Source organism: Borostomias antarcticus (genome assembly GCF_949987555.1).
Source record: "Borostomias antarcticus genome assembly, chromosome: 2".
Taxonomy (NCBI): Eukaryota; Metazoa; Chordata; class Actinopteri; order Stomiiformes; family Stomiidae; genus Borostomias; species Borostomias antarcticus.
Genome location: NC_140235.1, coordinates 39,603,111 through 39,617,640, shown reverse-complemented (window position 1 = coordinate 39,617,640; position 14,530 = coordinate 39,603,111). Strand labels below are relative to the sequence as shown.

At 46.4% G+C, this 14,530-nt stretch overlaps 1 protein-coding gene across 1 annotated transcript; it reads left to right on the top strand.

The window, feature by feature from the left end:
- Nucleotides 1-10,621: 10,621 nt before the first annotated feature.
- On the top strand, nt 10,622-11,848 carry LOC311323181 (beta-4C adrenergic receptor-like; the record flags this gene model as incomplete). Its single annotated transcript, XM_084455358.1, has 1 exon — nt 10,622-11,848. One exon carries the CDS (start codon nt 10,622-10,624, stop codon nt 11,846-11,848), a length of 1,227 nt encoding a protein of 408 aa, XP_084311484.1.
- Nucleotides 11,849-14,530: the final 2,682 nt, after the last annotated feature.

Sequence of the window (14,530 nt, the reverse complement as noted above, 5' to 3'; positions counted from 1 at the left end):
TGAGGGGACAGAGATTGTCCAGAGAAGAGGAAAGAGTAGAGAGGAGAAGATCAGTGGCGGTATCAGAGGGTAGGAGAGAGAAGGATTCAGGGGCAGGGAGGGCAGAGGTGACGGCAGAGGAAAGGTCAGTAGGGGAGAGCGAGCGGAGGTGGCTACGGGCGGTAACCATGTGGGTAGGAGGAGGAGTTACAGGGGAAGAGGGGATGGAGAGGGAGTAGGACATGAAATAGTGGTCAGAGAGATGGAGGGGAGTTACAGAGAAGTTAGGGGTGGAACAGTGCCCAGATAGCAAGCAGATGTGTAATGATTCTGGGCCATATATGGGCCGGAACTAAGCCACAACGGCCAGATCTGGCCTGTATATGGCCCAGATCCGCTTGCTATCTGGGTGTCTAGTGAAGATGAGATCCAGCTAGTTGCCGGCTTTGTGAGGAGGTGAAGATCGAAGGAGGAGAGGAAAGAGAGAAGCGGTTCCAATTTCTCACTCTGGATGTTGAGTGAGAGTTGAGTTGAGTGCAGACCCATCAACAGGGAAGTTTGAGAGTAGTATCAAGCTCCTCCAGGAACTCGCCATGAGGGCCTGGTGGGCGATACACAACAGCAACGGTGAGCTTGTTTGGATACGTGACAGAGACAGAGACAGCATGGAATTCAAAAGAGGGCGGGGAGAAACTGTGGAACAGAGAAGAGAGAGTATTCCCAGATAGCAAGCGGATCTGGGCCATATACAGGCCAGATCTGGCCCTTGTGGCTTAGTTCCGGCCCATATATGGCCCAGAATTATTACACATCCGCTTGCTATCTGGGTTTCAATTTTGGTGAAATGAGCAGGCTAGTAGCATCACCTCGCCTCACAGCTCTGGGAGTGTGGGAGAAGGAGTACCCATCTGACAGGGCGGCGGGTGTGGCAGTGTTCTCTGGTGTCATCCGTGTCACGGTGAGAGCGGGAAAGTTGAGGGAGAGCGAGGATGCATGGCCTGGGCGGCTGTAGCTCAGTTGGTAGAGCGGGTTGTTCAGTGATCGAAGGGTCAGTGGTTCGAATCCCAGCTCCGACTGTACACATGTCGAAGGATCCTTGAGCAAGACACCTAACCCCACATTGCTCCCAATGAGCAGGTTAGCACCTTGCATGGCAGCTACCGTGAATGGGTGAATGATAGGCCATTGTAAAGCGCTTTGAGTGCCGCTGAGGTGGAAAAGCGCTATATAAGTGCAGTCCATTTAGCCTGAGACATTTTCATCACTGACCTTTCATTGAAGTCCATTTGTTTAATTAGTTTGTATTATCATTTGTTGAGTCAGCTCTCATCTGATTCAATTACCTTAACAGGATGTTAGATAGATTTGGAAGGCAATAAAGTATGTTAAAATCAATTCAGGGAGGGCCTAAAGCTGATAAACACTCCTTTTGCACAGGAGCAAGCCTACAGTCGGTATTCGGCACAGCACTACCAGGTCTTTACCTATCAAATCTTCGTTCTCTACACAATAAAATGGACAAACTCCAGTTGCTAGTAGCGAATCACAAGGACTTTTCGTATGCCTTAGCCCTAGTCAAATTCCTAGTACAGTGTGTGAACCATATACATGGCTAATAAACAGATCTTGAATATTGAATGAATGTACTGAAGATTATGGTAGCACCCTACATCATCTCAAGGTGTAGCCACAATCAGTCACTGATCTTGTGACCTCAATGCCGTGACCTTGACGCTGTGTTAGTGTATCAGTAAGCAATCAATCAAAGCTTTATTTGTATAGCGCATTTCATACCCAGAGGCAACACAATGCGCTTTACAGAGAACAAGGGAGGTGGGCATAATGAAGCATTGGAATGCATGTTCAGCAGCTGCTTTTGTTGTTGTTGATACATGATAGATTAAAGAGTTGACATAAACGATGAGGCACATTTGACATATCTGATTGCATAACTTTTACTCTCTTTATGAAGAACACTTCAGCACGTCAGAGGCAATGTGGTGTAGAGATGGAGTCTCTCTGGATTGATGTATTGGAGTATTGGAAGTGTATTGGAGTCTGTAGGGCGGCGTAGCTCAGGAGGTAGGGCAGCCGGCTGGGGATCGCAAGGTTCCCGGTTCGATCCCAGCATCCAGAGTGCGACGAAATGTCCTTGAGAAAGATGAACCTGGTGACTGTCATTCTATAACCAACCTTAGTCACTTCAGCTAAAGCCTTGATGATAGCCTCTATGTCCTCTCTATAGGCTACACAACTGATACAGATCTGTTTATAACCCCAGACTATATGCATAACCTAACCTTGAGTAACAAACATTGATAATTGATTAAAATTGATAAAAATGGAGGTGATGAAAATGCATGTGAAATGAAAAGTAGAGTGATGCAGCAGTGAGTCGGGGGGCATTTTGTGGAGGAGGAAGAAGGAGGAGGAAGAGGAAGACACTTTGTACCACCTTTGTACCAGCGTTGCTTAATAAACATACTCATTACTCTTTGACGCTTGGCATTCAACATCATTCCATAGAACATCTTGCTCCTGAGAATTTCCACCACAGGGATCACACCCGGCCTCTAGTGATCTGTATCAGGTTCATATGTGTCATGTTTCAGCCCTAAACTGGACTTGAACTGGAACTGGCTATTCTGGTGAAACCGATAAGACCGATGCACCATGGCACCACATCCTGCTGACACACATACAGTGTAACTTAGAAAAGACTACAGGGTTGGTGGCTGTAACTGGAAGGTTTCTGGCAACCTTTCACACAACCATGAACATTGTTGAATACATCATTGCGTATAGATCCGTATCAGTTGTGTAGCCTATAGAGAGGACAGAGAGGCTAGTGTGTCCGCAAGGCTTTAACTGAAGTGACTAAGGTTGGTTACAGAATGACAGTCACCATGTTAAACCATAATCCTGCTCAATATATTAACAAAAAGGGAAGTCTAGTTCATGTTTACTCTTCTGGTACTGTGAGATAGGAGATGGCACACAATGGCATGGACATTGAATTGTCAATAAAGTTATCTGAGCTGCCCAATGAATTAATGAGGAAGCCAGAGGAAAGGGAATGGATTGTGAGTGGTTCCTCTTGGACAGAAACATTGAGTCATACAGGGGGACGCCCAGTCGTGGTCACAGGCTAGCTAAGAATGAACAACCTGTTCACAAACCTCTACTGCTGTGTAAGTCCAGCGCTGCTCTAGCCGCACACTCAACTCAATTCAACTCAAATTTTATTTTTTAAAGCACATTTAAAATAACCGAGTTGACCAAAGTGCTGTAGGTCTACAGCTCCAGCGCAACAAAACATACAGCACACAACAGAACACTACAATACATCATACACAATACGCCATAAGCAATATAAAATACAGAACAATACAGGGGCCATCGGGTGTCCATCTCAACCTGAGTTGCCTCTGTCTTTTTGGAGGACTTAGCTGATGATCTGCGCTCAGAGCTGGTGCTTCTGCTGATGCTCGCCCCTGTGTATGACGCCTCTAAGCTGAGGAACGCCATCACCCAGATAGCAAGCGGATCTGGGCCATATACAGGCCAGATCTGGCCCTTGTGGCTTAGTTCCGGCCCATATATGGCCCAGAATTATTACACATCCGCTTGCTATCTGGGCAAGGTCAGACACTGATAGTCAGCTTTCAATCACATGGTGTGTTTGTCATTTTACATGTGCAGTGTCATACCTGTAGAGACCTGAATCCTTCACTTTGTCGTTGAGAACCTAGCCAAAACTCACGCTCTGTTGCTTTCTTTCAAGGAATTTCAAAATAAAGGTCACGCTGGGCTGGGCTGCACTGTACTTCCGCAGAGAAAATAGGTCCCCACAAAGTTTAAAGGATTTAACGATAGTCTCACTTTAAAAAATGATGGTATAAACACTAAAATTCACCCCACAAACAGTCTATTTCTGCAATAACTGCACTCTTGGCTATGGGAACCAATCAGGGACTTGGGGAGGAACAGCAGTTAAAATGCAGTCTCCTGATTGGTGCCCCGTTTTCTGGGAAAATTCAAATCATTCTCGACGACTGGAAGTCCAGACTCTATCGTGACACGTCAACATTTTTCCCGCAATTCGTCTGGTTTACCAGGCCAGTAAAACAGAGCTTTCTTGTCTTTTTTAGGGGGACACCTCTGGCGATTACCGCTGAATCATGCTGGAGCTCTGCGGGGGAGGGGGAGAGCAGTAGAACTGCCATGACATCATCCAGTGATGACATCACCCTGCTGCAACAGCATGGTAGCGCTCTCCTCGTCTCCCAGAAAGCTTTGACGTTACGCTCTGCTCTTCAGTGACCCCGTGCATTTCAAAGATTGACCATGATGCCTTTTTCACCGTTTCTAGTAGGCTAGTAATTAAACCACAGACGAGTGACATTTTACACCTGCCTGCGTCTCTTCATTGATCCCACCCTAAGGTGTTAATTAGTGGTGTTCAGTCAGAGAGAGCTGTGGAACACATCTCAAAGAACATAAAAGATGGACCTTATTGACCTCTGCCGCCACTCCCATCTCAGCAGAGACGTTTTCATCACTGACCTTTCATTGAAGTCCATTTGTTTAATTAGTTTGTATTCATCATTTGTTGAGTCAGCTCTCATCTGATTCAATTACCTTAATAGGATGTTAGTTAGATTTGGAAGGCAATAAAGTGTTAAAATCAATTCAGGGAGGGCCTAAAGCTGATAAACACTCCTTTTGCACAGGAGCAAGCCTACAGTACAGTCAGCAAGCAGCACAGCAATGAATGTACTGAAGTTTATGGTAGTACCCTACATCACCTCAAGATGGAGCCACAATCTATCACTAATCTTGTGACCTCAATGCTGTGATGGTGTATCGGTGTGGAAGCAGTAGAATTCAGTTAATCGTTTTTTTTTGGGTTGATACATGATAGATTAACAAGTTGACATAAACGCTTATTTGACACATCTGATTGCATTACATGCATCACTTGCAACACTTTAGCGTACAATGTCAGAGGCAATGTGGTGTAGAGATGGAGTCTCTCTGTATAGATGTATTGGAGTATTGGTACTGTATTGGAGTCTCTGTGTATTAACTTTGACATTCCTTTTCAGCACCGAAGATGTTAATGAATGCGAAAAATACAAAGAAAAGCAAAGATACCCAGTGTATAACAACTAAACATGTTTTCGCTCAGGTCAGAGGAAGACATCACAAGATCGCTAGGAGATTGGCACTATGCCGCTGTTGAAACTCCATAGGAAATCTATTTAAGTGTTGTGTGGCATCACGCCCGTCCTCTAGTGACCTGGATCAGGTTCATATGTATCAGGTTGCAGCTCTAAACTATTGAACTGGCTATTATGGTGAAACTGATAAGACCGATGTACCATGACAACAACCACATCCTGCTGACACACATACAGTGTAACTTGGAAAATACTACAGGATTGTTGGCAGTAACCGGAAGGTTTCTGGCAACCTTTCACACATTTTCAATAAACATTGTTGAATATATCAGTCAGTGTTTACACAATATAACACAACATAAGATGACAAGTCCTGTCATTGAGCAGAGTTTGAGGAATTGAGGCTGAGGAGCCAACCAGTAAGACAGCCTTGCCAGAGAATGGCTACCCAGATAGCAAGCGGATGTGTAATAATTCTGGGCCATATATGGGCCGGAACTAAGCCACAAGGGCCAGATCTGGCCTGTTTATGGCCCAGATCCGCTTGCTATCTGGGTATACTGCTGTTGGCATTATGTGAACATTGTGGTTGATGATCATTATGTTACAGTTTTGGCTTCTTCGCCTCCACCACACCCCCTCTCTACCTCTTCGAGGTCCCCTGCGCGCGCCTCCGTGTGCCCTGGACCCGTGCTAAGGCACTCGGACGGCCAGGATGACTCCCTGCTCACCCCCCCTCCTGTGGCCGGGGCGCGTGGACACTCCCCAGATAGCAAGCGGATGTGTAATGATTCTGGGCCATATATGGGCCGGAACTAAGCCACAAGGGCCAGATCTGGTCTGTATATGGCCCAGATTCGGACTCCGGCGATCGTGAAGAAGAAGAGTGGGGACCTCCGGCTGTACATCGACTACAGACAACTCAATGGCATAACAGTTAAGAACAAGTACCTGCTCCCTCTCATGAGCTCCAACTTGAAGCCCCTTGTCTGTGAGACCACCTTCACCAAGCTGGACCTACAGAGTGCCTACCACCTTCACCAAGCTGGACCTACAAAGTGCCGATCACCTTCACCAAGCTTGACCTAAAGAGTGCCGACCACCTTCACCAAGCTGGACCTACAGAGTGCCGACCACCTGGACCTACAGAGTGCCTACCACCTTCACCAAGCTTGACCTACAGAGTGCCTTACACCTTCACCAAGCTTAACCTAAAGAGTGCCTACCACCTTCACCAAGCTGGACCTAGAGTGCCGACCACCTTCACCTAGCTTGACCTACAAAGTGCCGACCACCTTCACCAAGCTGGACCTACAGAGTGCCGACCACCTTCACCAAGCTGGACCTACAGAGTGCCGGCCACCTTCACCAAGCTGGATCTACAGAGTGCCTTACACCTTCACCAAGCTTAACCTAAAGAGTGCCTACCACCTTCACCAAGCTGGACCTACAGAGTGCCGACCACCTTCACCAAGCTGGATCTACAGAGTGCCGATCACCTTCACCAAGCTGGACCTACAGAGTGCCGACCACCTTCACCAAGCTGGATCTACAGAGTGCCTACCACCTTCACCAAGCTGGACCTACAGAGTGCCTACCACCTTCACCAAGCTGGACCTACAGAGTGCCTACCACCTTCACCAAGCTGGACCTAAAGAGTGCCTACCACCTTCACCAAGCTGGACCTACAGAGTGCCGACCACCTTCACCAAGCTTAACCTAAAGAGTGCCTACCACCTTCACCAAGCTGGACCTACAGAGTGCTGATCACCTCGTCCACATCAGGGAGGGAGACGAGTGGAAGACGGCGTTCAAGATTCCCTGTGGGCACATAAGGTACCTGGTGAGGACTTTCGGCCTCACCAACGCCTCTGTGGAGACAGTCAAGCTGCTGACCCAGAACATCTACCGACTCCATGGACTCCCCCAGGACATCGTCTCAGACCGAGGACCTCGTTCACATCCTTAAGTCTGGCGAGCCTTCTGTGAGGGGATTGACGCCACCATCAGTTTCTCCTCTGGTTAACATCCACAGACAAACGGCCAGGCTGAACGGACCAACCAGAACCCGTTACTGTCCTATCCCAGATAGCAAGCGGATGTGTAATGATTCTGGGCCATATATGGGCCGGAACTAAGCCACAAGGGCCAGATCTGGCCTGTATATGGCCCAGATCCGCTTGCTATCTGGGATGCCTTCACCACACCTCCTCTCTACCTCTCTGAGGGGATTTGGACTCTCATGCCCCCAGAACCTTGGTGTGCTTCGCACAAGGAGAGGCGCTCCAGGTGGCAGTAATGCCCTTACGGCACAGCTCTGCGCCACACCAGTTCCATCACTTATCACCACACCAGGGGTGCGTTCAAATTCAGCGAACGTTTGCGAACATTAGCGAACTATTTTCCGTTAGCTTTGTGTTCGCTGCAAACGTTTGCTAACAGAAGCTAACAGTCTGGAGAGGTAGTTCGCCAGTAACGGAACGAGGATCACAATGGACCCAGGCTTACTGGAGATGTGCTCCCAGATGGGGATTGTTGCGTTTAAGTGAACTATTTGGAGCGTTCATTAAAAGCCGTTCAAATGTGACCGTTTGGAGAAAACATGTTTGCGACGAACGTTCGCCTCTGTTAGCTGAATTTGAACGCAGCCCTGCTTTCCATCCTCATCACCACCAACCCCTACAAGAACCTGGTCTGCGCTCAACTCGTCGCCGGTTCTCGCCATAACCGTACAGCCAAGACTCTTTCGTGAGTTTCTAGTTTTCGCCTCACAGATTCTTAGCCTACCTTTTTGTCATGATTTTTTAAATGATCGCAATCCTGTTTTTCCTTCTGAGCTTTTGACCAAACCCTTAACCCTGCAGAGACCGCTGTAGCCCTCCAAACTCCGCGTCTCGCCCACCTCGGAAAACCGCTGCAACAGGAGTCGGTTCAGACCGAATAATGAAGTGAAATGAAATGCAATTTAGTCTGTGTCAGGCTACAAAAGCTCCAACTTTTTCCTTCACCACCATTTTTGTTGTTGCTCACTTCATTTTTTGGGGTTTATCAATGAAACACAGCAATAAAGAAGGGATTGCCCGCATCACTGATAGCTCCCCTATCCTGCACGCTTGGGTGTTAACTCAATAAATATAGGCTATTGGGAGCTATACCAGTGATCCGGACAATCTCTTCTTTATTGCTGACGTTTCTCTGTCCAGCACCTGGATTTGAGTGCGGATATGTGCGTGGCTTAAACCTTTTTCATCATTAGAACACAAACAGAACCTAACACATTATATGTAATAGGAAAACATTGGTTTGAATCGACTGACAAAGACACACTGCATGTCATGAAACAGCTGTCCTATTGACTGGAAATGTGGTCCCCACGGCCAAAACTGCAACAAAGGCCAATAAATACCAACTAGGGAACCAGGGTCAGAACACATGTACAATATTTTTCACACTACTGTATTTCATATGGTTTGATACCAGGGCATGTATGTAGTTGACAGAAGAAGGGAACATATGAGGGAAAATTTGCTAGAGAATATTTGTGACATCTGGCCAATGATGTCATTTGTAAGCAACACATTTAATCCAGTATGAACATTAAAGATAGCATCAAAGCAGAGATCAATTTATCAATAAAGTTAGGCTAGTGGGATCATTGTGGAGGAGAGACATTCTGGACATAGATGTAGAATTTGACTGGAATAAGGTTTGGTCAGACGTCCTACAAGCATCAAGGAACGCTGATCACCAACAGATTCAGCACAATTTTATTAATATAATTTTTATGACCCCTTGGAAGATGTGTATTATGAAAATGATTAATGATCCTAACTGTACCGTGCCCATTGAGGGCTGAAGGCACGATGTGTGAGTGTCCAGAAGTTGCACTTTTGTGAGAGGGTGGCTTCAAACTCTCCAATATTGTCTGTGTCTATTCTCCCCTCTCCTTCTGTCTTGATCCTCAATGATCTCTCCCTGCTACACCTCCCACAAACCAAGAAACACATTTTGTTTGCTTGAGAAAATGATTACCACAAGCCTCCACATTTTCATTTAGCCAATGGATTTTAAGTTTACTTTTAAGTTTATTTGGAATCCACGGTGGTATTCACGGTGCTGGAGAGGCTAGTGTTAATTTATGGGTTTCCATCTCTTGATCTTAAAAATCAGTTGAATGTTTGCTATTCCAATTTTAGTTCTTTGTTGTCCGTTGGGCTCTGGTGTGGGCATTTTTATTTATTTATTTACTCTGTTTTGGGTTCCACCTTGTATTGGATGCCCCTGGGACTAGTAATGATATGGTAATTGTAGTGTGGTCTTTGTGTAGATATACTCTGTTGTATATATTATTCCTAACTGTACATTTTACAATTCTTGCATCAAGCTTTGCCACAAGCCATGAACAATTTGTATTGGTTGCCTGCATATGTTTCACATTTCGTGTATAGGGTGTGGTTGTGTGGGTTGTTGGGGCACTGTGTTCTGTTGTGATCTCCTGTGCTTTAAAAGGTTAGGCTAGACTCGAGAAGACAAAGAACCTGTTTAACATTACTTCAGACAGTCAGTTTTTCTCAGCTGCTGATAGAATCGCAGCTGCTGATAGCATCGCAAAGATAGGAAACCATGCTGCAGTCACACGCACACACACACACACACACACACACACACACACACACACACACACACACACAACCCAAAGGAGAGGAGACACTAAACCACAGCCCTGGTCTGACTGACTGAGGTCACGTTGCATTGGCTCTGGTAGGGAAGTTAGACTAGCTATCAATTTCAGCTGTCAAAGGAGCTTCTATAGCTTACAGAGGCGACAGTTTTTTGACAGCTCGTTGGCGGTTGTTCTGACACTGTTTTCCATTACGATGGCATCAAACCCACCTATTGGCACTTTCATTCAGGTATGGCTGTCTTCATTACCACTTTCCCAAATGTATACCAACTCAAGAGGACTATTTCAACTCAGAGTACAGCTGGCATAGACTTGATTTGTCAATGGATGGTTTTGTCAAAAGTCAACAGCTATGGAATCTCCATATCAATTGTAGTTTAATTATGCTAATTGTTTACCATTCATTTGCCTTTGAAGACAAACATCACAAACTGATTTTTGAGAAGGTGTTTTTGGACTGACTGACTGACCGACTGACTTTTATCTCAGCTCCACAAGCTTTTCCTTGCTGAATAAGCTACCGCTGTAAAGTTTTTACATGCACAAATATTGACGTTGTTTACCTTGGAACATAAAATCTTGACTTGGAATCTGTTTAAGAAACTGGAACTGGGTCAGGAAAAGGGAGATTCAGTGACAGCGCACGTTTTCATCTCGATGACCTTTAATCTGTGAAACCGAGCTGTCACCACACCTTAGAGCCACTGACACCCGGTCCCTCTACGCAGTGACAGGGGTTTCAGAGAGTCTGACTCAGATTCTGAGTGAGAAGAGTATGAGCAACATCAGCGCCGGGTCTGGACCTTATCACGTCCCGGCCGGACCGGTGGTGGCGCCGGTCCTGGCGCTCATCATCTTCATCACGGTGACCGGCAACCTGACGGTGATCATCACCATCACGCGCAGCCTCCATCTCCAGACCACCACCAACATCTTCATCACCTCCCTGGCCTGCGCTGACCTCCTCATGGGCTGTGTGGTGCAGCCTCTCGGCGCCACCCTGTGGTTGACCGGGGACTGGCCCCTCAACGGCATGGCCTGCGAGCTCTGGACCTCCATAGATGTGCTGTGCGTAACGGCCAGCATCGAGACGCTGTGCACCATCGCCGTAGACCGCTACGTGGCCATCACGCGCCCGCTCCGGCACCAGGCGCTGCTGGGTAAGCGGCGGGCGCGGCTGATCGCGTGCGTGGTGTGGGCGGTGGCCGCCCTCGTCTCGTTCGTGCCCATCATGAGCCGGTCGTGGCGAGCTCACGACGACAGCGAGGCGGAGCAGTGTTACCAGGAGCCCACCTGCTGTGACTTCATCACCAACACAACCTACGCCATCGTGTCATCTGTGGTGTCCTTCTACGTCCCCCTGCTGGTCATGATCTTCACCTACAGCCGGGTCTACGTCATCGCTGCCCGGCAGGTTAGGATGATAGACAAGAACAGGCTGCGTTTCCACAACGGGGGCGAAGTGCAGCCTTCAAAATGGGAGAGGGGCGTCGAGAGAGACAGAAGGAGACTCAGCTCCGTAATAAGGAACCCCAGTCGGAAACCCACGATCCACGGGGAACACAGGGCCCTCAAGACGTTGGGGATCATCATGGGAACCTTTACCCTGTGCTGGCTTCCCTTCTTTGTGTCGAACATTATAAAGGTGTTTAAGCCCGAGGTTCCATCCAGGGATGTGTTCTTGTTGCTCAACTGGCTGGGGTACCTGAACTCGGGACTTAACCCCATCATCTACTGCCGCAGCCACGACTTCCGCAAAGCCTTCCGGAATCTTCTGGGCTGCCGCGGGTTCTCGGAGGTGGATCTGAATTGCCTCTTCAGTGGGTGGCAGACGCTGTGCCCGTGCTTGCAAAAGTGCCCCAGACAGACGTTCCCCGCCCCCATGCTGGAGGAGGGTGGAGGTGTAACTCGGCGCTCTCCAGAGGGGGCTGTCCCTCTGGGGCTCATCCACAGCCATGCCAGCCCCGAAAACATGGATGCCACTGGCCCAGAGGGTGTCTGAGTGTCATACTCACAACCATAAAATTATGATTTTAATAGTCGTCATTACTATGTAACAACCTCAAGTGTAACCACACTTTACCTGCCAATGTGTTCATTGTGTAAATACTGTAGTTTAAGCACAATGAATGAAGAGTAGGGTAGACAAATGTTTTTTCTGTTCCTTGATAACGTTATCTATGTGTTTGCATGCTAAAGTACATCCTGTTTTCTAAGAACGATGAGCTTCCCACGCTGCAGTATGCTGTAGATGGGTGGTTTGTGTGGTCAGGATGGGCGTGTTAGCGTCATAGTAAGGTCTCGTTCACATAGGCCGGCCTGTGTTTAAACAGGCTCTTCACAGGATGAAGTTAATTCACTGTTTCTTGAAGAGTGAAGTAACACTTTTTTTTTCAGCAGAATAATTCCAAATGAATGAAAAAACGATAACTATCTTTGAGATTATATTCAATTTGAAACACCAGAGACAAATGGAAGTTTTTTTTTTTTTTTTTTTTTTTTTTAAAGTTTACTTAATAGGACAATGTGCACGTACATTAAATATTTGCATGAAACACAAAGATGGGCGCACCAGATTTAGCTAAAAGCTACATTCCATCAGTAGTTCAAATACAGTATGCAGAAATAACATTTGTGTCTCTGGAGCACGAGACTGACACTGGAAGAGTCATCAGGGAGGAACGACAGACGTTACATCTACCGATATCATCTATTAGCCGACAAGGCAGAGCTCGTATCCCAGATAGCAAGCGGATCTGGGCCGTATATGGGCCGGAACTAAGCCACAAGTGCCAGATCTGGCCTGTATATGGCCCTGATCAGATTGCTGTCTGGGATGTACTCTGTCAGGTTAGAGCAGCAGAGGGGATTGATTAGACAGGGCCTCTAAGTTCAGAGTGATTAGCAGTGGACTCAGTCAATACAGGGTTTGCTGGTTTGGGACCAGAGAGACTGAAAGGCGAGGGAAGCCAATCACTTATCAAACTAAATCAACAACTGCACTGTAGGTGGACAATTAACAAATAATTCCCTTTTTCTTAGACCCAACAATTCATCTGCACAAAACAAGACCTTACAGTAAGTGATGTCCTAGAAAATAAGTGGCTAAATTACGAAGGCAGAGGTACAATAATATTGCTTTCAAGTGTTCTCAATCGTTGCACTTCATGTTATTGTTGATGGTGTTTGTAATAAATTGTTTTCATCCGTTTTTCATCCATTTTTCATCCGTTTTTCCATTATGCCAAGAGTTCATGTATTTGTTTTCGAGACTGCCTCTCCCTCTAGCTCTCACATCATCATCTCGGCGATGCACAATTATTGCCAATTTTACAGACTGGATGCTTCCCAAGCAGTAATAGGTTCTATAATAATACATTCTCATTTTCATGACACATATCACAAACAAGTTATAAATAACTGGTGAGGATGTGAGCATTTTTATTGTTTACCCATAAGGTGGCACTCAAGAGTAAGCTTTTGACATGTGTGTCCATCCATTCTCTGTTAGCTGAGGTGTGCTTTTTATATGTTTCAGAACAGTGTTGAGAGCAACATGGCAACAATAGGCTACATCCCAGATAGCAAGCGGATCTGGGCCATATATGGGCCGGAACTAAACCACAAGGGCCAGATCTGGCCTGTATATGGCCCAGATCCAGAATTATTACACATCCGCTTAATATCTGGGACACAGAAAAACACAGCAGCCTCTAGTTAACTTTAGACGGCTGCACCATCCCTCTCTTATGCCTCAGCTTGATGTTTGGAAGTAAATAAAAGTATAATCTTCAAAGTATGTTTGATGTTCTACATCTGAGGCAGGCAGTACTGTTAAAAATACTTGGTCGAGGCATTTTCACATAAAAAAAAAATGCATTGAAAGCCAAACTACAGTACGCTTGTTTTGGAAATTGCTACCACAAAAAAAAAACCTTCAGAGTCATCCGACTGCTGGTAGCCAGGCAACACTTGAATGGACCAAATATTCCTTTTGAGTTAAAAGATCATGTGAGTCCAGTTCTGAACCTCATCTCTATAGTCCATTCTATAGCTGCTGTCAGCCTAACTTGCTGATTTGCTACATCAGAATTCCACTCATGTCATTCCATAGATGTGTTCTAAACGGGCAAATTCTGTCTGTGACTTGAACATTTTCACATTCACATCACATGACACTTCCACAGAATGTGTCATGATAATCCTTTCACAGTTACAGTAAGTTAACATTGCTGAACTCAGGTCGAGTTGACATATTTTATGTTAATGTGGGAACAGAAAAGCAAGATATCATGCTGAGAAACTTGTTCTCTCTCCGGCGTGAGTATAAAGCAGAAAAAGGCAGAGGATCTGATGATGGCTCTTAGTGGCACCCCGTTGGGCTGAGCTGAGGCACACAGCTGCCAGAGAAGAGGAAGCCCAAGTCTGATCACTCACAATCTTAACCTCCTTGTGTACATATGCATGAGGTGAAGATGAGTCTTCTCTCCCGACCCGGTTGAGACCAGACAGCTCTCTACCTCTCACTGCAGAAACCTGGCAACCTGGCATGCCTGCAGTAACACCTCCTACTCACAAAACCTTGGATTGAACAAGATGCACAGGCTAGCTACAGGAGACCTGCCCTTGGCACTGCTATTACATGACATGTACACAACTATTGTATGTGAGGGAGGTCATTAAT